This window comes from Aethalodelphis obliquidens, unplaced genomic scaffold (genome assembly GCF_003676395.1).
Source record: "Aethalodelphis obliquidens isolate GAN/ISIS:26980383/991018 unplaced genomic scaffold, ASM367639v1 scaffold57, whole genome shotgun sequence".
In the NCBI taxonomy this organism is placed as follows: Eukaryota; Metazoa; Chordata; class Mammalia; order Artiodactyla; family Delphinidae; genus Aethalodelphis; species Aethalodelphis obliquidens.
The window spans coordinates 1059284-1082508 of NW_020838001.1; the positions used below are offsets into that span (position 1 = coordinate 1059284).

The 23225-nt window shown below is 57.4% G+C and overlaps 1 protein-coding gene across 2 annotated transcripts; it reads right to left on the reverse strand.

Moving 5' to 3' along the window:
• Positions 1-1723: 1723 nt before the first annotated feature.
• MRGBP (MRG domain binding protein) lies at positions 1724-6887 on the reverse strand. Of its 2 annotated transcripts, XM_027086779.1 has the most exons (5): positions 6670-6887; positions 6190-6311; positions 3568-3649; positions 3212-3286; positions 1724-2739 (listed from the first exon to the last, which is right to left on the reverse strand). In XM_027086779.1, exons 1-5 carry the CDS (start codon positions 6815-6817, stop codon positions 2552-2554), a joined length of 615 nt encoding a protein of 204 aa, XP_026942580.1. In that variant the 5' UTR covers positions 6818-6887; the 3' UTR covers positions 1724-2551. The 2 variants fall into 2 exon arrangements, with proteins under 2 accessions (XP_026942580.1, XP_026942582.1); XM_027086781.1 differs by lacking the exons at positions 6190-6311; positions 6670-6887 and adding an exon at positions 3944-4451.
• Between the last annotated feature and the right edge of the window lie 16338 nt (positions 6888-23225).

A 23225-nucleotide genomic window follows, 5' to 3' on the forward strand; every position in this document is an offset into this window, starting at 1 on the left:
ATGGTTGGTAGAACCCATCTTTCTGAGCAGTAGGGCAGAGATCCCTGTGTCCCCTCCAGAAGTTCACAACTGGGCAGTTTGCTTCTTCAAGGCCAGCGGGAAAGTCTCTCTCCAGTAGAGAGTCCCATAGTGCAGTGTCCTCGTGGGTCTGCCCTCCTGTCCCCCTTGCTGCATTATAATGGTTATAAGAAAGCACAGGGGCTGCCTGCACTTACGAGGGGCCACCAGGCAAAGATCCAAACACCTGGAGGCAGAAATGACCGGGGATCACCCTCGGGGCTGTTCAACACAGACTGAGGCCCAGCCCAGCCCCCGGGGATGCTGACCTCGCCCAGCCCTGCAAGTCAGCTACCAGGCCTCAGGGGACGTGACAGTCCTCAAGCTGTGTGGCCGGGAACAACCCAGAGCTGAACAGAACCTGCCAATCTTGGCCACGGGCACAGCTAAAGACCTTTTTTGGTGCTGGTGCCAATTCCTTGCAGGCTCACCAACCTGTTACCTCTCTGGGTACCATCTTGCCTGGACGACTTTCTAGAAGGACAGTGGTGACTCCGCCAAAGGTATGGAGCTCTGGGCATTTCTGCAAATCGTCTGCCACCGATGGCCTGGGCAGGTGTCCCGAGGAGCAGGTGACAGGAGAGCTGCCAGGCATCGGGTGGGGCTGGCCCACCGCAGGCTGCGGCCACGGGCCTGGCCTTCACCTTAGCTGACTTGCAGCTGGCCTCGGAGGCCCTGGCTGTGACTTCCAGCCTCTGATGAGGCACTGATGGGTGCTGGGGTGCCCTCCAGGGTTGGGCAGCTCTGAGAGCACGTGGGTGGGCAGGTTCCCCCGCTCTGCCCCAGAGAACAGACAAGCATGCAGCGGAGGCAGGGCCGTGGCCCCAGCCTGCGGCGCTCAGAGCACAGCCTTCCCACGGCTGCCTGCGGCCACGCACAAGGCTTGTTCTCAGATGCTGCCCAGCTTCCACTTTACAAGTGCCATTCACACCCAACTGCACCTGGGCTCCGTCTAGATCCACCCCCCCGCGACCCGTGGCAGGAGGTTACCGCCGAGGCTGTGATCTTCTGCTGGAGACTTACCCCACGGGGGCCCCCCATGAGGCAGGTCTGACCGTGGGGTGCAAGCTTCTGCCCCAGCTGCCCACACAGGAAAGTCGGGCTGGAAGGCCAGGGCTGCTCAGGGTCGGCAGACCCGACCCAAGACGCTCAACCTGACACAAGACACTGCTGGACAACGTCAGCCCTGCCGGGGAAGCGAGTGCCGGCCTCCGACCCCGCGCCAGGTGGCCTCAGCCCATGGAGCTCCTGGCCTGGCCTCGTGGGCTCAGCCTGTTCTGACCTCGTGCTCCTGGTGCTGGGGGACGGGTGGCATTCAATGTCCTCGTGGTTTGTCCAGATGAGGGCGAGCACCTTCGCCGTCACTCGGGAGGCCCGGCTGTGCCTCTCAACACGAGCTCAGCCAGAATTCTCGCCTTCACGTTCGTTTGTTCTTCGGAAGGAGGCACCAGTTCCCGCTGGTTTGCTCTCCTGACATTTTGCATTTGAAGGGTTGCTTACATGCAACGAAGTAGCCACTGGAACCCATTGTTACTAGGTTGTATATTCATTGTATCAAGTGATCCAGTACATCAAAGTTAGCTTCAATTATAAATCTTGAAAAAATACAACTTCCTATTGTAGGAGGAGTTAACTTACTTTGGTATCAGAATCACACAACTCCAGGTTGCTTTTTGTGTTTTAATGTCCCTCAGTCAAACACAAGCGTACCTCGGTCAGCCCGGGGCCCAGGCTGCGGCGGGTCAGCCCCACGGCCTGCCTCCCTCCACATGCTCATTTGGTCTGTTGCAAGTTACTTGAGAATACAAAAATAACCGCTACAAATTCTCTGTGTCGGCATATAAAAACTGAGCAAAAATTATCTCAGTAGTCTGTTACCTTAAAACAAAACATCTCAGAAAAAATACAACACAGGTTTAACTTCTGCAGTATTTTTTTTCCATATAAAACACTAGTAAAATAGGCTCCTTAAAAATTAAATAGTGAAACATCAACCAAATTATATACATCGTTACAGTACAAGTGAGTGAGGCAAAACACCCAGTTCTCAGTCTCTCGGGTGGTGGAGGGGCCGGTGCCCGCGGCCTGACGCTCTCCTGAGGCCGCAGTCAGTTGACAGCGGTAGACAGATGGACAGATGGACAAACGGGAAGACCGGGGCTCCTCAGAGCACAGAGGGGGTCGGTGTGTTATTGCTGGCTGTGCCCCGCTCTCTGCCCACGCAGCCTGGTTTGCAGGCCCGTGCCAACACTTAGCCACAGGTGCAGCTCAGCCGTCGTCACGAAGCCACGAGTGTCTGGCGTGATCGTGGCCTGGGCTCACACCTCTTGGGTCTCAGCATCTGAACGGGTCCTGTTCCGGTCGTCAGGGGCCATCTGAGCCCAGGCGATCTGAGTGGCACCGTGGGAGCCTCTGGCACCTGAGGGCAGGCAGCAGGCCCAGTGGCATTTGACCCGACTGCCTGGTGACCACGGTGCCCGCCTGCTGTGAGCGTCTACGTCCGGCGCCGCTTGGCCGCGCTGGGGCTGGAGGGGTTGCTGTTGGCGGTCAGGACTTTGTCGGTGACCCGGCTGCGCTTCCGCTTGTCCGGCCCCTCTTTGGACCCCAAGTCTGAGTTGCTCTTGTCTTTGTCTTTGCTGGACTTTTCTGTTGCTTTCCCCAAGCTTCCTGAAGATGAAAAAACTGGGAGACAAAATCATTTGGCTGAAAACAGAATATCCAAAATTTTATTTCATCTTCCTGTTCAGTTTAAGAAGTCTACATCTACACACATGACATTGACCCCAAAAGGCTCCTCCTGAACTGGGGGTGCCCATGTGGCCTGCCCCTTGGGGGAGCGTGCCCGTCTTTGCTCCTTGGGGTTTGCCCTGCACTGAGACGGCCACCACCCGTTCCACTTCAGTCGGACACCCTCCTGCACCCCGTGACCACTGACCGGGCCCGGGGCCAGGCTGTCCTGTGCCCCCTTCCCCGCCCCGTGCCGGCCCCGTGCGTGACCTCCCAGCGTGGGAGGCTCTGCCTGAGCAGACGGAAGGGGCCTTCTCAGCTGCTGAGCCAGACGCCAGGCCCTGGCTGCCCGTGACGGGGAGGCCTGGCCAGGCTGGGGTGCTGTGCCCCTGGGGCCCCAGGAGGGATGGGCAAGCTCCATACTTACCATCATCGGCCACATTGTGGGGGTCCACATCTTCCTTCATTTCCTCGTTCGTATCCTCCTCAATGACCACTTTTCCTGGGGGGAGACGGCCGATGGTGACCTAGAGCCCGGGGCGGTGGGCGCCACAGCCCCACCCGACCTGCAGCAGCTCAGGCCAGGGGCTCCTCCTGACTTGGGAGGCGTGTATGTCCTTCAGGAAGTCCTCCCCCCGTCCCGGGGGCCCGCAGACCTCCCCCTCCAGAGGGCCCAGCATCCCCCTCTGGTGATGCTCACTCCCCGAGGCTCGTGACCTTCACCCTGACGCCACCACCCTCAGCCTTTCCTAGTTCCCAAATCTGCTCTCACCCGAGTCTTACCTTCTCGGACTTCTTGAATGATTTCTTCTGGAAGGACGAAGTTCCTCTCTGGATTTGGGAATGGAAGAATCTCAGACTCGTGCTGATGGCAAACAGGGCATTTTGGTTTTTTTTAAGAAACAAAGAAGAAAACTTGATTTTAAAAGTCACATTGAAAAGAAAATGTGACTAAAGACATGTAAGAGACAACTCAGGAGCGACCAATGAACACACGTGACCGTCTTGGGGGCTGCAGTGGGCAGGCGCAGGGCTGAGACCTTTCTTCTTTCTCTTGTGCAGTCTACAGGGGCTGGCTTGTCACAGAGACCCAGACAAGGCAAAACTACAGTGTGGGCCACAGGCAGGCATCACGATGGGAATAAGGGTTTAGTGTCACCTGAGATGATGCCGGGCCGCTCCGCCGGCTGGCACGCCTCCGGGGGCAGTCAGGCAGTGCTGTGGCGTGGCCTGGCTGCACGGGCTCCCCCTCCAGGAGAGCGCCTTCAGAGCCTGTGACAGCCGTGAGGAAAGGCCATGGTGCCTGGGTCCCGTGTCCGGGGGGAAGGAGCCCGGGAGGCAGGGAGAGCCACCCCCGTGGAAACCAGGTAAGCAGAGCAAAATGGAGGGAGGTCACACACATGCCAGAGGGAGAGAGGCCCCGAAAACACGGACCACCGGACGAAGAGAAAGGTGAGCTGGTGGGAAGGGTCTCTAGGTTGGGAGGTGGGTCAGGAGACAGGGCCTCCAGTCCCCAGCTTGGGAGCTGTGCTGACAAGCCAGGTGGTCAGCATGTAAATGTGCCACCCAGCATCCGGAGCTTCGCAAACCCCGAGGCCTCCTGGGCTCACGGTCACCTGCGGGGTGCGGTCCACAGACTCATGTTTAACCCCGAGGCCTCCGGGGCTCACGGTCACCTGTGGGGTGCGGTCCACAGACTCATGTTTAACCCCGAGGGCTCCGGGGCTCACGGTCACCTGCGGGGTGCGGTCCACAGACTCATGTTTAACCCCGAGACCTCCGGGGCTCACGGTCACCTGCAGGGTGCGGTCCACAGACTCATGTTTAACCCCGAGGGCTCCTGGGCTCACGGTCACCTGTGGGGTGCGGTCCACAGACTCATGTTTAACCCCGAGGGCTCCTGGGCTCACGGTCACCTGCGGGGTGCGGTCCACAGACTCATGTTTAACCCCGAGGGCTCCTGGGCTCACGGTCACCTGCGGGGTGCGGTCCACAGACTCGTGTTTAACCCCGAGGGCTCCGGGGCTCACGGTCACCTGCGGGGTGCGGTCCACAGACTCATGTTTACGAGGCCCCAGGGGACCGAGGCATCAGCTCCATAGCGGTGCTGGGGTCTAAGGAAGCGGGGCGGGAAGGGCCACCTGTCCTGGGCTGAGACCCCTGGGTGGCCCCCCCCAGTGTCACGTGGGCCCTGTGCTGGGCGTCACAGCCACAGGACCTTGGAGCCAGGGCCGGTGCCTGAGAGCCAACTGTCTCTCCTACCGCACCAGGGCCCCCCAGGACAGGGGCCCTGCCACACTCATCTCTGTGTCTAGCTCCTGGCCCCCAGCCTGGAGTCGGGGTGCAGGAGGTTCCTGGGGGTCGGGGGACCCCCAACGTGACAAGCACGGGAGTCCTGTCAAGCCTCTGAACACAGGAATTCTCGGGGAGCGGGGCCCCAGCTCATGGGCACGGCCCCCCTGCAGGGCCTGCTTTAGTTTAGCGACTTGTCCTCGAGTTTCCTGGGTACTGACTGTGGACCAGGAGGTCAGTTCCAGGGCCCAGCTGTCAGTTCCCCTTTCTATGCGAGGACGACGAGGCGCAAACGACTTGCCCAAGACCAACAGGGAGCAAATGGCAGCGCGGTTTATGGACACAAGAAGGCCCGGGCTTCGCTCTCCACCTCACAGATGTGCAGCAGGTCTCAGCTGGGGGGCTGGGGCAGCCCCAAGTCCCGAGGAGAGGCAGAGCCTTGCCTAACCCCAGCACGGTCTCCCACCCTGCTGGTCACCTGACATCCCCACTCCCACTCATTCTCCAGACACCCCGGCCTCCTCTGCGTTCCCTGACACACCAATGCCTGCTGCCACAGGGCCTTGACACCTGCCATTCCTCTGCCGGGAATGCGTACCTGTCTTTTCTGCCGTCCTGGTTACCTAGTTAACCTTTCCCCCCTCAGACACGGCCAGCTGGGGGTTCCATGAGGCCTGGGCCCCTGCCTGCCTGGTTCTCACAGAAACCACCGTATTCATCTTAATGTGACTCAGACCCGGTCACCTCCCTGCCTGTAGCACTTGGGGACTTTCCACAAGATTGACAATGGCCTAAGAGCCCCCTCCCATGAGCTTCAGCTCCCTAGTTATCTCCTGGCAAGACCTTAACCGGCCACCCCCCAACCCCCCACCTAAGGTAGTTCCACGCGATAACTAGCTACCGTCATTAGGCTTGTGTTTCGTTAAACTACTCAGAGCTATCTTGTTCAACAACTGGTCCCCTGTGGGACATCCCAGACATCAAGGTCCCTGAGGCCAGGGCCCGGCAAGGACCCAGGGAGGAGGCATGGAGGGGGCTCCCTGCCACCAGCTCTGTCTGGGGAGCGAGGGGCTCTGGCCCTGGGAGGACTGGGGAGGGTGGGGTCCTGCTCACCAGTGCCTGCATGTCATACATGGTGCTCAGATGGTCCCAGATGACCTTGGATGGGACCTGCCGCCCGATGTTCTGGCTGAACTTGTCTCGGATACAGATCATGTGGAAGTGCCGGTTCACACCTGCAGAAGGAAGGGGTCAGCTCGTGGGGAGGGGCGGGCCAGCAGGTAGGGTGGAGAAGAGAGGTGGGGGGCAAGGGGGCGAGAGGGGCAGTGGTTGGAGGGGGTGGGGGGTAGGGGAGCAGGGGTGCGGGGGCAGAGGAAAGGGCAGGGGTCAGCGGGGAAGGAGTAAAGAGGGGCCGGGGTGGCTGGGCGCAGGAGCGGGGGCTGAGGGAGGGGGTGGGGTGCGCAGGTGGGGGCAGGGTCGGCGGGGGTGCAGGCACAGGAGGCCCCGCCCCGTCCGCCCCGCGCGCGCCCCCGGCCGTTGCCCGCCGCCCCGCCCCCACGCGGGTGCGCGGCCTCGGCGCGGCGCTCCGCTCACCGACGGGCTTGTGGCCCAGCATGGCGTGGAAGAGGCACACCTCCACCTCGGGGCTCCACACCACCGTCTCCTCGGCAGGGCTGGTGGCCGCTTCTCCCGGCCCCTTGTCGCCCGCCGCGCCGCCGCCGCCCACCTCAGCCTCCCCCATAGCCCGGCCGCCCAGCGACGAGCCCCCTGCGGGAGCTGGCGCGGGCACGGGCTCCGCGCAGGCGCACTCCACGGGGCGGGCGCGCGCTCGGTGGGTTCGCTCTCGGGCTCGCGCGCGGCGCCTGCGCAGGCGCAGCTGAGGGCTGGGTCGCGGCGCTCCCTGGCGGCCCGGTCCCGCGGCGCAGCGCCGTCAGAGTGCGGATCACTGGAAGGAGTGCGTTTGGGGAGAGGGATGGAAACGCCCTAAATTAGGTTGTGGCGATATCTGCACAACTCGGGGTAAACCCCGCTGAACTGTACGCTTTAAATGGCGGAATTTCAAGTTACACCCCAGTAAAGCAGCTAAGAAGAAAAGAAACAGGCAACCTACAATGCCTGCGAGTGTGGGCTCCAAGAGCTTCCATTGCCCCTGGCCTGAGCGCTGCAGAGGGGCTCCTGCGCACCGGGGCAGGGGCGTCCGGGCCCATCCTCCCCGACCCGGGCCTCTAGAGTGGTCGGCAAGTGGGTTAACCCTGGCCGGGGAGGGGCGGGGCCTGGGCCTGGGCGGAGTCTGGTCCGAGGGTGGGGTCAAGCGGGGCGCCGGCCTGGGGGCAGTCCCGTGACGAGCTCAAAGCAGCACCCAATCGAGGCCGCCTGCTCCGCTCCGCCCCATCCCCGCCCCATCCCCGCCCACCTCGGGCTTCTCCCCGGCCCCTCCCCACCGGGTCAAGTCCACCGCGGTGACCCGGGAGGGTACCTAGGCGAGGAATGCTCTTCGCCTCCCGCTGAGTGTAGACTCTCCGTCAGGCTTCCGGGTCCTCTTCCGGCTCTGCGGCCTGCCAGCTGTGTGCTGAACCTCTCCAGGCCGCAGTGCCTTCCTCCGTGCAATGGGAGCGACGACGGCGCCTTCCCCGGGGGTGCTGATGGGGGCTGGTTTCTGCTTGGGGACCCGGGCACACGCTCGGGCTTCTTAGCAAACATTTGGAGCCACTCTGGCCAGCCTCACCCCCTGGGACAGCCCGGGGACTCAGAGCCTGAGTCTTCCCATCCGTGAAGGGCGATGCTGGCGATGCCGGTCCCCACAAAGTGGGGAAACGTGGCCCATAGAGGATTCCACAATGGCCCAGGGCCACCAGCCGTCCTGGGAGCCACGATGTGGCTGGACGTTGTGATTCCAGCTGGGCCTGTGCTCCTCTCCTCTCTCTGACGCACAGGTGGGGCTCCCCTCAGGGGGTTGCTGCGAGGTGGGAATGAAGCAGGGCCCAAAGCCACTTAACACGGGCTCTGTCACACAGGAAGTGCTAACAGACAGTGGCCCTCACCATTTATCTCCCTACTGTTCCGGGACACGTCGTGGTCCCTGCGCCTGCACCAGGTTCGCCCTCTGCTCATCCCCTACCCCATCCCTGCCTTCTTCAATCTGGAGAGCCTCCTCCCCCAGGAACCGCCCCCCCCCCCGACTGCCTTGGCTGGTTTGTGCCCCTCTCCTGCAGTCTCTTTGGCCCTGCCTGGAGTCAGCTGTGCCTGATTATTTTCCCCACTGCACTGGAGGTTCTGGTGGCCGGGCTGTGTCTTGGTCCTCTGTGGTGGCCACTGCACCTGAACCGTGTTTGGCCAGCTGCTGTGGTCCACAGACACCTGGTTCCCTTTGTTCTAGGCAGATCCTGGAATGCGTCCCTGGCAATCAGACTCGATGCAGAGAGACAGGTTGGACAATTTGGGCAAAAGGAAACCATCTTCTCCACATCTTTCTTACTCGAAGCCTCCCAGTTACTGCCTGTTTGTCTGCTCCACCAACTCTATCTGTGGGTTCCGTGCCCGCCTCCGTGCCCAGCATCAGGATGGAGCTGAATGCCGTGCTCAGCTGCCAGGACTCTGCCTAATCCCAGTGATTTGGCTTATTTCCCCGTGTCGCACAGATGTGAGCACAGTTGGAGCTAGACTTAGGCAGGATTAAGGGATCGGGAGCACTGTGCCTGCGCCCTCAGCCTCTGGGTTTTGGTGAATCAAGCATTGGGCTTCAGAGCGACTGACTGCACTGGTGATCCAGCGTGGCTGACGGGGCCACCTGGGAGTTACTTAGGATGAGCAGCCTCAAAATAAGATGTGGAAAAAAGTTTTAAAAAGTGAAATGCAGCTGGATAGAGAGATGTGTGTGGGCCCGGTGCGTTTCCTTCTGGGATGATCATGAGAGTCTGGGCTGAAGGAAGCCCCTTAGCCCACGAATGGAAAGCTGCTGGGGAGAAATTCCTCTGTTATGGGCAGTTTCTTCCCACCTGGTTACGAAGGCAAGGGGTGGGTGTTGTCTAGGGATGAAACATGGCTGGGAAAGAGGCGGTCACTCAGGTGTCATTAGCAGTTGATTGTTGAGTGCCTCCTGCATGCTTGGTACGGGGGTGTGGGTAGGGACTGGGCATGGTGACTGCTCTGCTGGGAGCCCACACTCTGGGGATCACACTGAATAAGACATAAGATCTTATGTGAAGGAGTGGAAGAGAAGGGAGCTTCCCTGGGGATGAGGACAGCCCCAGGTGGCAGGACTTCAGAGAGAGGCCACAGGTGCAACCAGGAACCTGACTCTGAGCCCCACACTCTTGATCTCAGTGCACAGGGGTCCCTGGATCCTGGCATGGCTCAGACACCACCCCTGGACACACTCTGGGTGCTCAGAGCCCTGGACACACACTGCAGGGGCCAGCTAAGACCAAGGGCTTCCCCTGGACGTTCTGGGCAACTAGACCTCCAGGGCCCTGGGAGGGGTGGGGGATGGGTAGCTCCTCCCCCAGTAAAGAAGACATTGGATCAAACTACCAATGTTATTTTTCACAGAACTAGAACAAATAATTTTAAAATTTGTATGGAAACACAAAGACCCTGAATAGCCAAAAACAGCCTTGAGAAAGAAGAACAGATCTGGAGGAACCACGCTCCCTGACTTCAGACTATACTATGAAACTACAGTCATCAAAACAGTATGGCACTGGCACAAAAACAGACACATGGGTCAGTGTGGACAGAAAGCCCAGAAATAAACCCACACACCTGTGGTCAATTATCTACAACAAAGGAGGCAAGAATATACAATGGAGAAAAGACAGTCTCTTCAATAAGTGGTGCTGGGAAAATGGACAGCTACATGTAAAAGAATGCATTTATAAAATTTTCTCACACCATATACAAAAACATAAACTCAAAATGGATTAAAGACCTAAATGTAAGACCAGAAACCATAGAACTCCTAGAGGAAAACATAGGCAGAACACTTTTTTACATAAATCATAGGAATATTTTTTTAATCTGTCTCCTAAAGGAAAGGAAATAAAGGCAAAAATAAATAAATGGGACTTATTAAACTTAAAAGTTTTGCATAGCAAAGGAACCCATCGACAAAACAAAAAGACAATCTACTGAATGGGAGAAAATATTTGCAAATGATATGACTGATAGGAGTTAATATCCAACATATATGAACAGCTCATACAACTCAACATCAAAAAAACAAACAACCAGATTAAAAAATGGGCAGAAGAACTGAATAGACATTTTTCCAAAGAGAAAAATGCAGATGGCCAACAGGCACATGAAAAGATGCTCAACATTGCTAATCGTCTGGGAAATGCAAATCAAAACCACAATGAGATATCACTTCACACCTGTCAAAATGGTTACTATCAAAAAAGAACACAAATAACAAATGTTGTCGAGGATGTGGAGAAAAAGGAACCTTCGTACTCTGTAGGTGGGGATGTAAATTGGTCTAGCTGTTGTGGACAACAGTATGGAGGTTTCTCAAAAAACTGAAAATAGGGCTTCCCTGGTGGCACAGTGGTTGAGAGTCTGCCTGCCAATGCAGGGGACACGGGTTCGTGCCCCGGTCAGGGAAGATCCCACATGCCGCGGAGCAGCTAGGCCTGTGAGCCATGGCCGCTGAGCCTGCGCGTCCAGAGCCTGTGCTCCGCAACAGGAGAGTCCACAACAGTGAGAGGCCCGCGTACCGCAAAAAACAAACAAAAAAAACAACTGAAAATAGAACTACCATATGACCCAGGGATCCCACTCCTGGGTATATATCTGAAAAACAGAAACAAAAACACTAATTCAAAAAGGTACGTGCACCCCAGTGTTCATAGCAGCATTATTTACAATTGCCAAGATATGGAAGCAACCTGTGTCCATCAACAGATGAATGCATAAAGAAGATGTGGTACACACACACACACACACACACACACACGCACTACACACACACACACACGCACTACACGCACTACACACACACACACACACACACACACACACACACACACACACTGGAATACTACTCAGCTACAAAAAAGAATGAAATTTTGCTATTTGCAGCAACGTGGATGGACCTGGAGGGTATTCTGCTAAGTGAAATAAGTCAGACAGAGAAAGACAAATACTGTATGTTATCACTTATATGTGGAATCTAAAAAATTAAACAAACTAGTGAATATAACAAAAAAGAAGCAGACTCACAGATATAGAGAACAAACTGGTGGTTACCAGTGGGGAGAGGGCAGGGAGGAGGGGCAATATATGGACAGGGAATTAGGAGGTATGAACTATTAGATATAAAATAAACTACAAGGATATGTTGCACAACACGGGGAATATAGCCAATATTTTATAAAAACTATAAATGGAGTATAAACTTTAAAAATTGTAAATCACTATATTGTACACCTATAACATGTAATATTGTACATCAACTATACTTCAATAAAAAAAATAAATAAGTTAAAGAAAATGATGTTGATTTCCCCTCTCCATCCAACCGCGTATTCCACCTGCACAGAGCAAGTAGGGTCACGTGACAAGCGTCATGCCAAAGTCCCTGTGCCCGTGTGTGTGAGGGGCTGTGTGGCTTCACTGCCCTTCCCGTGTAAGATAAGGGAGGGTGGGTGGGCACACCCTGGGGGCTACACACGGGCTGAGGGAGGGAGCGCTGGGAGAGGCTGGTGGCGAGAGGGGAAGTCGACACGAGGTACGTGGGGGAGGTGTGTGTGAGTGTGTGCATATGTGTGGTAAGGAGGAAGCCTAAAGGCACTAAGTACTGGGAGAGAAATACCAATAGAAGCCACAGATAATGTACGCAGAACAAAGAGTGCTTCGTATTAAAAAACAAACTTTGAAAATAAATCAGCCTACCGTTTATCTACCTTTCCATCTATCTGTCTATCCATCTATCGTTTATCCATCTATCATCTATCTTTTCTACCTTTCCATCTACCTACCTGTCTATCCATCTATCTATCTATCTACCTTTCCATCTATTTACCTGTCTGTCTGTGTATCCATCTATCTGCCATCTATCTATCTATCCATCTATTTTCTATCTATCTATGTATCTATCTATCATTTATCCATCTATCTATCTATCCATCTGTTTTCTATCTATCATCTATCTCTCTACCTATCTCTGTATCTATCATGGGAGGTAAGAGACAAATAATAGCGGCTCCTGGAGGGCGGAGGTGCTGAGCAGATGGGGCAGGGGGACGGAGAGACCCTTTCCCGTGTGTCCTTGTGTACACGGGGCTTTTTGAACCACGTGAAGTGAGCTGCCCATTCAAAAAATTAAATGAAAAAAATCTAACCTGCGACATACTATTTGCAATCATCAACAAATGATAAATTTAATTACTTTTTATGAGGTATGATTGACGTAAAACATTCTATTAGGTTTCAGGTGTACAGCATAATGATTTGATATTTGTATGCACTGTGAAATTGTCTACTTATTGAGAAAAGATGGCATATTCCTTGTCCGGAAAAGAAGAGGGCTGTGAAGAACCAGCGGGCGGGCGCCAGGCTGAGGGGACCCGAGGAGAGCAGAACCCCAGGGCTCCACACTGAGATGCAGGCTGTGCAGGAACCTGGGCTCTGCACTGAGCTCAGGCCGTGAATTAACCACTCACCACCCACAGCCCAGCCTGCGCATGTGCCACGACACTTGTATGTAAGCAACCTCACCACGGTCCCACAGTCAAGAACAGGGCCAGGAGCTGACCTCCAGAAGCCACCGAGCCGTGCCCCCCTCCCTCCCAGCCCACCAGGCCTGCTCTGCTCTGGTCCCCATGTGCTCTTACCTGGGCTCCCTCTTGCAAGCCACCCTCCAGCCCCCTGGGGCCACAGATACCTCCCCTACCTTTGCCTGTCTCTCTCCTGCCCAGACTTCAGCTCTCAGGTCCAAGGTTGCCGCCCCAGGGGCCTCTCCCGACTCCCAGACAAGAGGGGCTCCTCTGCTTCCGTCTGGTGCCCACGTGGAGACCTGGGAGGGTACGCTAATGGGGGTGGAAAAACTGGGCGCTGGCCGGGGGTCCTGCTCGTCCACGGCCGTCCTCGGGCCTCGTCCCAACCTCTGGACCGGGAAGACAGCTCTGTCACCTCGGTGCCCGGGGGTGAGGGGCCTGGAAGGTGAGGAACCAGCCTCAGCTTGCAGCCCCACATCATACCTCTAGGGGGAGTTCCCCACCCACTGTTTGGACCCAAACCAGGGCTCCTGTCTCAGAAACCTGCAGGCAGGAGCCTAGTGAAGGCATTTCCTGTTCCCTGGGACCAGGCCCACCCCAAGGGTGCCAGTTAGGGTGTTTTTTTTTTTTAATTTAATTAATTAATTAATTAATTAATTTGGTTGCGTTGGGTCTTCGTTGCTGCGCGCGGGCTTTTCTCTGGTTGCGGCGAGCGGGGGCTACTCTTCGTTGTGGTGCGCGGGCTTCTCATTGCGGTGGCTTCTCTTGTTGCGGGGCACGGGCTCTAGGCACACAGGCCTCAGCAGTTGTGGTGCACGGGCTTCAGTAGTTGTGGCTCGCGGGCTCTAGAGTGCAGGCTCAGTAGTTGTGGCGCACGGGCTTAGTTGCTCCGTGGCATGTGGGATCTTCCCGGACCAGGGCTCGAACCCGTGTCCCCTGCATTGGCAGGAGGATTCTTAACCACTGTGCCACCAGGGAAGCCCGTTAGGGTGTTTTGAAAAAGAAGTCCAATTCTTCAGGCCGGGCACTTGAGGAATCTCCATGATGACCGCAGGGCCATTTGTCCCACCCGCTGGGGGAGGTTCTGTGCTCAGCCCGGCCCTCGTACTGTTACCATCCCCACCACGTCACCCATGGGGCCCAGGGGAGGTGGGGAGCCCCGGGGGGAAGGCTCAGCGGCTGGTCACTCCTGACTGGTGGGGTGCTCAGCTTCCTTTTGGGGTTGCCAGATTTAACATGTAAAAATAGAGGGTGCTCAGTTAAATTTGAATTTCAGTTAAACAAAGAATAATTTGCGGTAAAAGTATGCCCCAAATGTCACGTAGGATAGACTTATATCCAAAATTATCCGCCGTTTATTTAAAGATCAAAGTTAACTGGGTGCCCTGTATGTTACCTGTGACTCCTCACGGCTTTTGACTGAATCACCTTCCGGTCAGCAGCTTGGTTTGTCTTGAAACGTGAGGGCCGCCAGGTCCACGGTGTTCCGTCCGGCTCCCGCTGAAGCGAGCTGCAGAGAGAGGGACAGGGCGGCCCCGTCACCGCGGGGGCTCGTTAGGATGTGTAGAGGAGCTGAGGGGTGCAGGCTCTGATGGCTGCGGGCACTGGTGCTACAGGTGCAGAGGGCCCCCGGGAGGGGTGCACCGCCTCCTGCCTTGACGGAGGGATTCTCGGTGCGTTTGTGCGATGGAAAGCCGCGTGGAATCCTGCCGGGTGTGCACCTCAAGTCCCTGGGTCTGGGGAAGGAGGGGGCGGGTTCCGATAGACCCGGGCTGCTCCGTCGGCCTCTTGCCAGCGGCCTCGGCATCACCTGGGACTGGTCAGCAGTGCAGCGTCTCCCCACACATGCGCACGTGCACGCAGCTCCCTCCAGGGGCCTCGGGGGGACCGAGGTGAGGGATGCCGCCTGACCACCTCCCACGCTCCCCTCCAGTGGCCTCGAAGGCGGCGGGGGCCGGGCTGAGCTGCTTTTTATCGTCTTTTTATTTTCCAGTCTCTTGGGGGAGGTGACCTCTCGTTTCCTGCCTGTCCTGGGAAGTGTGGTCGTCCAAGCCCTGGGTCACGGCCCTTTGTCATCAGAGCGAGGCCCTGCTGGAAGGTCTTTGTTCAGCTGTGGGAGCCGGTGGCCTCACCTGTGACAGCAGGGACTGAGCCGATGGGAGATGAGAGGAGGGTCTCCCGGGCAGTGGCCGTCATGATCTCCTTTGTGGTGGGGAAACTGAGGCAGGTTGGGTAAGTGGTCCCCTATACAAGGTGGGGGGCCAGGCTGAGTGCTCTGCTCGTGTGCCCCGGAGCACCAGGCCCCACCCTCTCACCTCCCCTGAGGGTGGGGTGCCACAGGACAGCACTCATTTTTCCCTTCCCTCCCCGCCTCCTCCTGTGGCCCCAGAGAGCCTGAGCACCCCACCTTTGCAGTGGGGCCCTTCCGGGGGAGGGGACCACCTCTGAGGGCTGTGAGGTGGTTCGAGGTGTGGGGAAGGGGCCCTGCCACACACAGGAGGGAAGGCAGCTCTGGGTTGTGACGGTGCACAATGGGCCTTGTTCTCAGCTTCTCCGTGTGGTGTGGCCTCACCCCGGGGCGGGGCAGGGGGCAAGGAGCAGACCCTTGATCTCCAGAGGCTGGCCTCTTACCGATGTCAGCTCTGAAGACCCCTGTCCCCAAGGGGACTCAGCCAACTCCTGCTTCCCCCAAGCCCCGCTCTGTTTTTCTTAATGAGGCTTTTATGCAGTCAGCTGATGGCGAGTCATGCATCATGTTCCACTGTTACTCTCATCTCCTTGGCTCTCCTGGAGCCCTGGGACAATTAGGACTTCAGAGACACCGCAGGACGACGATGTGACAGTTGTGAGATGTGTGGAGCCTGTGCCTGGGTGACCAATCATCTCAGCTCTCAAGGCAGTTTCAGCGGGACGAGCCAGGCAGAATGTGTTTACAAAGATGGACTCTTTCCCCATTAATTCAGCTGCCAAAGGCCAGCTCTGCTTTCTTGAGCAGAAGGAAGAAAAGGAAATGATTCTTTGGGTCAACGTGGAGAATGGCTAACACTGTCTTTGTAAAAGGAGCAATTCTTTTCACAGGCGAGAGAAATCATCCTGAATTAAAATCCCTTCCGCCTCGCACTGTCTGAAGTCGGGGTCCACAGCATCTGGGCCTCGGCGTGGTTTCTGTCCACTCTGAGGAGGGAAGGCGTGGGCTTTGAGGGTCGTCAGTATGGGCCTCAGGTGGGTACAAACTGCAGCCCAAATATGGATACAACGCAGGGGGACAAAGAAGTGACCACTGGGCTCACAGTTGCCCAGCAGGACTGAAGCAAAAGGGCCCCTCCTCATGTTGTCTCAGGACCTGGGGGCAAGGAGAAAAGCCAGGAGCTTAGAGAGAAACAGGCATGATCCCTAGAGACTCAGAGCCAGAGTGACGACAGCCGCCTCGGACCAGCAAGTTTCACGAGGAGAGTGATGCTGGGCCAGGGCCGGGCCAGCCTGCGCCTTCTTCAAGCATGAGGACAAGGTGCTGCCAGGCTCGGGGCCTCCCTGGCACGACAGCATTGGGAAGGAGGTGGGTTCACAGGACAGACGTGACCCCCGAAGGGAGTGTGGGCGCAGGTGCTGGGGGGATGCAGCGGCACAGTTCCATTCCCTTCCCTTGGCCCAGCACAGCCCTGGGCTCCTGGAAAACAACGTCTCTATCATCATAACACTTAAGTGCCGTTAATGAGCGTTACCTGGCTAGAAGCACTGTCAACCAGAGAGGAAGTCTTGACCGTGTCGTGGAGCGGAAGGTGAAAGTCTCCGATCAGACGTGTGAAGGGACATAGTGACCAGCGGGGAAGGAGAGCTCACACCACCAGGCTGGGGCGGGTGGAGCGGATGGCTAAGAAACAGGTTTCACCGTGTTCTTGAAAGTTACAAAGGCGTCCTCTCCAAGACAGAGAGCAACCCTCTAACCTAGGGAAATTGGGGGGTGGGAGGGGAGTCAGCAGGGAGCATAAATGCCCCAAGTCTACCATCTTTCAGAGCAAGTGTATGTTGAAAAATCAAGAGATAAAGATGCCACAGCAGCAGATTTAAGGTTCTCGTGCTCACCCCGTGCCTTACAGCTCGGGCTGCTGTAACAGAGACTGCACGCTTGCGGGGCTTATCCACAACAGACGTTTATTTCTCTCGGCCTTGGAGGCTGGAGGTCTGAGATCAGGGAGCCGGCACCATCGGGTCCTGGTGAGGCCTCTTCCCAGCTATAGATGAAGGTCTTCTCCCTGTGTCCTCACGAGGCGAGGGAGCTCTCTGGGGTCCCATTTACAAGGGCACTAATCCCATTGTGGGGGCTACACCCTCATGACCTCATCACCCACCTCCTAAGGCATCGCTTTGGGAATTAGGGTTTCAACACTAGAATTTGGGGGGACACTAACGCTCAGACCACAGGACACTGGAAGAACTAGGAGGAAACCCTGGAATAGACGCCTCTGGGGCATGGGGTGTGTGGTGACAGGAGGGACCTGAGAAGGGCCTGGCTCACCAGCATCCCAGGCTGTGGTGAGCATGCTCAGAACGGAGCCTGACACACAGCCAGGTGCCACTGGGAGAGGCTGTCACCTTCTGACCCTCCGCTCTGTACCCTCTGTGCCATCCAAACTGTCTCGCACCAACTCTCTTTTTACGTTTATTAAAAAAAATAAAATCCACCAAGGCAATGATCTCAGATGGTCCAGAAGAGGATCCATAGAGAGACAGGGGTTGAAAAGCAAACTCGGGCAGATGCAGCGACCTGGTGCACCTGGAGGTGGGGGAGGGGTGGGCCAAGATGCTCTTGTATGAGTCATACAACTTGAGCTTGAAATTATTTCAAGTTAAAAAATTTAAAAATATATAGAGATGGAGAGGAAAAAAGATACGTGAAGGAGACCTACCGCAACAGTGAGTTTTGTTTTGAAAACTAGCATTGTATAATTTCATACGTGATCAATTCCCAAATCCTGGCATTTCTAGGTATTCCAGAGCAAGGCTTTCTGATTAAAATAATTCCCCAAACCTGCTTTGTAAAATGAAATCATTTCCATTTCATGTTAAGTCCACAGATGGAGGTGGTCAGCGCGAGGTGGTGGTGGGGAAGGCAGAGGGGAAATGAAAAGGGCTTTCAGGGCTGACCCCTCAAAAGGATCTCATGGGGTCACCAGGGGTCTCCCGTGAGCATTGGGGTATCTCTGACAAGACCACTTGGACCAGTTATAGCCCCAAAGATGGGGTGGGGGGCCTGCTGGGGTAGGGGTCACTCCGGAATCCTGGGAACTCATGTAGAGGCAGGTCCCGGTTTCAGCATTGCTTGGAGGAAACGCAGTCCTGAAGACCCCCCCGCCCCTTGGTTTTACACAGGAGGGGAAGGACCCCCGAGACTTGGCCTGGGGGCAGCTGAGGACTCCCATGGCTCCTGGCAGCACCAGAACCCACCGTGTGATGCTGGGCCCCTGTTCCCCCTGAGGAGCCATCACGGGCCTGGCCGTGAGTGTGGTCTGTCCTGGGACAGAGCGTCTGGCGGGAGCTGTCCTGAAACAGTCACACATCACCTGGCTCACTGGGGGTCCTGGCCGTGACTCTCTTGCCCAGGATGGGCTTGTGCATCCGAGGAGTCCCATGCAGGATGGCCCCGGCGGGCAGGTTTTGACCTAAGTCCGCGAAGACGGCAGTCGTGGCTCTGAAAATGCTCAGCATGAGAGCTCACGCCCGGCCTCGGCTGGAGGGCCTTCCTTCCTTCCTGAGTGTTCTCCCTCATTTCTGTGTTGGGGGGTCTGGAGTGGCGAGCAGCAGAAGGGACCGTGGCTGGCTCGCAGAGCTGGCAGGGCACGGGGGCGCTGGGGCAGGTGGGGCCCCTGCTCTCCAGCTCTGTTCCTCTAGTCCAGGCCCACGTGCTGGGAAGGGGTGTGTTGCACTGATTGTCGCCAGCTGGATGGGCCTCAGGGGGTGGAAAGGCAGCCCTCGAGGAAGCCCGAAGGGCTGCTAGGAAGGGACATGGCTGCTGGACCCCACGGCACCCTGTGAGACTGTCTCCCGGCTGCCTTCACGCTGGCTCGTGGGGCCGGGGAAGTGGGCTGGCTCGGGGGAGCCCAGGGTGGGACCCCAGGATGGGACCCGACCAGCCCTCCTACGCAGCCCCCGTCTGAGAGCACCCCCGCCTGGGCTCCAGCTCTGTCCCTGGGTCCCAGGCCCCTTGCCTGGCCGCATCGAGGACGCCCACGTGGGGCCTGGGCCATGTGCTCCTCCTTGGTTAATCTCTGAGCTCCGCGTGAGGCTGGGGCAGGGCGGCCGCTCATGCGGACCTGGGTTAAGTCAGAACAGATGCGGTGTTGGCCCTTCCTGGGACTGAGGCGAGTGGTGGGCTCAGAGCCCAGTGCCTCTTGGCATTGATCTGTCCAAGCTGGGCCGTGCCACCTGTTACAGGCCCTTCCCGTCGTCCACCTGAGGCTCAGGGTCTGAGGGTTGGGCAGCAGTCAAGGCCGAGCGCTGTGCTGGGTGTTCAAGGAGGACCACCTGGCCACCCACTTCCCTGCGGGGGCTGCCTCTGGAGAGGACCGGAGGGGCGGTGGGGGAGGTACGGGATGGTGATGTTTCTTGGCATCAGCTTTGCACCTCTTTTCGTGCTGCACGGTGTGTATATATCATCTATTTGAAAAATTGTATCTATATGTATGAAAAAGGTATATTATAAAAGGAAACAATGGAGCTTCCTGGTGGTGCAGTGGTTAAGAATCCGCCTGCCAATGCAGGGGACACGGGTTTGAGCCCTGGTGTGGGAAGATCTCACATGCCGCGGAGCAACTAAGCCCACGTGCCACAACTACTGAAGCCCACGCACCTAGAGCCCGTGCTCCACAACAAGAGAAGCCCCCGCAATGAGAAGCCCGCGCACCGCAATGAAGAGTAGCCCCCGCTCACCGCAACTAGAGAAAGCCTGCGTGCAGCAACGAAGACCCAACACAGCCAAAAATAAATAAATAAAATAGACACAACATTAAAGAAATAAAAAATGTTTTAAAAAATAAAAATAAAATAAAAACCAATGAAAAGACGAGATGTAGAATCAGGTCTTGGTCGGGGCTCACCCTGAGGCTTGCACATTGGGGAGTTACTTTGGGCTCCCCGGCAGGTGATTAGTGGAAAGTCAGTCAAAGTCACCGACAGGCAGTTGCCTTTACAGAACCCCGAGCTCAGCCTGGTGTTTTCGGGGCCCAGCAGCAAGGCTGTCCTTGACTTACGTGTGGGGCTGGCTTTCTGGACGGATGGGAAGGCGGTCACATACCCGCTCAGCCGGCTGGTACCTCCCTCTGCGTGGGAGGCGGCAGGCAGGGCATCTGGGCAGCCGAGATGAGTGCCTCCTGTGTGGGTGGGAGCCAGGTAGGTTTGCCTTTTCTTTTCAGGAGCGCCAGCAGCTCTGGTCATCTGCTGAGAGATGTGATCACACCTCTTCTAGAGCCAAGAAGACACACCCGTCGACCACACGTGCTCTAGGTGAACACATTCACCCTCCTGGTCACGGATGCCACCTCGCCATGTAAGAATCTGCCTCTCTGGCTTCTTGGGGCCCCAAGGGCTGAGGCCAGGGCTGCTCTGGCTGGGGTTGGGGTGGAGGAAAGGGGATCAGGACCCCAGGGACCCCAGGGTGGAAGGTGGGCCTTAAAATTCCTTCCCTACTCATCCCCACTGAGGCTGGATTCCCACACCAGCAGTGGGCAGGGGCTGGGGGACAAGTTGCTCAGGGACACAGGCCTTTCCCTGAGCCCTTCTCCCATCAGTAAACTAGGGACAAAGCAGGGGCATCTTCTGGCGCTGCTGGGAGGCTCGAAAGGGGCCAGTCCATCCCCGGCCGGACCCCATAACTTCTGGGTAAATGCAGCTTCCCAGGCTCCCTACTGGAGCCCCAGTGCAGGGGGGCCAAGAACCAGACAGCCTGGTGTTGGGGGGGGTGCTGCACTGAGAGGGGCCTGAACTGAGGCCAAGGAGGCCTCCCACCCTGAACCCCCGACGAGCTGCTCCCTCCCGGCTGGTGCATACAGTAGGTGCTCATTAAATGTGTCGAGTGACGGAAACAGGTGCAGACTGGTGGGCTGGGCTGTGGGGACCGGTGGGAACCCCAGGGGACCGTCGTCCGATGTGAGGGGACCGCGTGGGCAGCTCCAGGCCCCTTCAGCCTTGGGGTCACCTCAGGTAGGGGTCCGCGCCATCAGACAGGAGGCGGGGCTCTGCCTCCTGAGGTCCTTCTGGAAGCGTCCCTTTCTAATGCAGACGAATGATGAGGGAGGAGCCTGACAGCCGGGAGAAGGAACTGAGTGATAAAGGGTAATCTGGGCCCAAGAGAAGTGACCAATGTGGACTGACAGCCTGCAGTGCTGGCTGCCCTGCTGGCCTGGCTCTCTGTGGACACCAGGGTCCCATCGCTGGGCTGGGCCAACTCCTGGAATGTCTGTAATGCCGCCCCCACCCGCGTGTCCTCAAGGAGCTCAGAATAAAGCCAGCCCTGCCGTCCAGCCCTGCCCACCTGTCCCCCTTCTACCCTTGGCTCTCCTGCTCTGGCCACACAGGTGTCACCCTCCCAGCCCCCGAGGGAGCGTGCCCCTCCCAGCCACTCCCTCTGTCTGCTCCCTGAGAGCCCACCCCACGATTCTCACCTCCTTGTCTGTTTTCCTCATTCTCATCTGTGCCCCCCCTGCCCTGCTGCAGCACCACTGGGTCCCCAAACAGCCTGGGCCTGGCACTCAGGAGGGGCTCAGGTACATCTGTCCACGGGAATCTCCAGCCACTCGGCGGGCTCCGGGGGAGTGTAGCCAGGGCTGCCCCCCTTGCTGCTTCCTCCAGGCAGCCTCGCTGGATTAGAGCTACCATGGGCCTGGGGGGCGGGGCTGCCCCAAGTACCTGGGAGGGGGGGGAGGGCTGGGGGGGCGGGGCTGCCCCAGTACCTGGGGGGGGGAGGGCTGGGGGGGCGGGGATGCCCCATGACCTGGGGGGGGGAGGGCAATTTGATGGCTTCTCGGGCACCCCCTCCCTGCTCCTGCTGAGGCAGCAAGGGTGGCGCAGGTGGTTTTGAAATGAGGTTTTCACGTCTCCCTCAGGCTCCTCAGATAACCCTGGGTGGCAGAGGTTGTTATCTGTGTGCTCATCAGTTGTCCAGGAACAGCCCATTTGGAGGAATAGGGGACGGTGAAGTGATCCCTGGTGTGGGGCAGGTGGACTGATGAGGGCGGAGCAGCTGCCCGGGGGCTGTGGACCTGCGGCCAGAGGCAGGGTGGGGAGAGGGGGTCCCGGTGGAGGGAGGGCCAGGCCGGAGCTGGGAGACCTGAGTGTCCTCTGCCTTGCTGCGGACCCCAGGTGACGTTGGCAGAGACCCACTCTGAGCCTCAGTTTCCTCATCAGTTAAAGGAACCACCCTGCTCCCTGTGGAACAGACACAGAAACCAAGGCATGGAGGGGCCCGGCAACTCCTGCCAGGTCACACAGCCCGAGAGAGGGCAGCCTGTGTTTCGTGTCCCTTCCCTGCCGTTCCCCCCTTCCTGTCTCCCTTTCCTGTCCCTGCCCTCATTGCTGTCCCCTCAGCCTCCCCTGGGTTGCATCCAGTGACAGCCCGATAAGGAACGGGGGGAGGGGTATAAAGGGCTCCCCATCCCAACCCCCCAGGACACCCTTGAAGGGCCATCCCCATCTCTGGGCTCCCATGGGGTCAACTGAGGCCTGCTGGGACATGGCATGTCCTCTGCTTGGACACTTGGGGACCTCTCACCTGCACAGGAAAATTTGCTTTTGGAAACATCTGAATGTCAGAAATTTATTTTAACTTTGTGTCTAAAAAATGGCTTTTTGGGCGCACACAAAGGAAGGGGGGAGGGCTGTGTGCACTGACATGGCTGCAGCCGCACGTGTGTGTGCACGTGCACGTGTGTATGTATGTGCATGTACGTGTATGTGTGCACGTGCACGCATGTATGTGTATGCATGTGTGCGTGTGTGTGCGTGTGCACGTGTATGCATGTGTGTATGTGCGTATATGTGCGCGTGTGTGTATGTGTGCGCATGTGCGTATATATGTGTGCGCGTGTGTGTGTGTGCACGTGGCAGCGTGCACTCCATTCAAGGACTGGCACTTTTGTCGGCAGCGGCTGGCAGTGCCCACAGCCCCGGGTGTTGTGCTCGCCCGTCTGCCAGCCTGATTACCTCCAGGTGGCGCTAAGCAGAGACTTCACTCGGTACTTTGTCCTTTCACGTTACTTCAGTTTTTCATGAGAGAATGAACTGCTTTTATCATAAAAGATAAAGGTTTTGCATCTTGAAAGTTAATGTGCGCACAGCAAGCTAGACAGGCGGGGGCTCCGGGTGGGGGGACTGGGTCCAGCCCAGCCCACCTCTCGGGCCTCACTCCCGCTCCATCCGGGTCCAATTCTCTCCCTGGAGGCT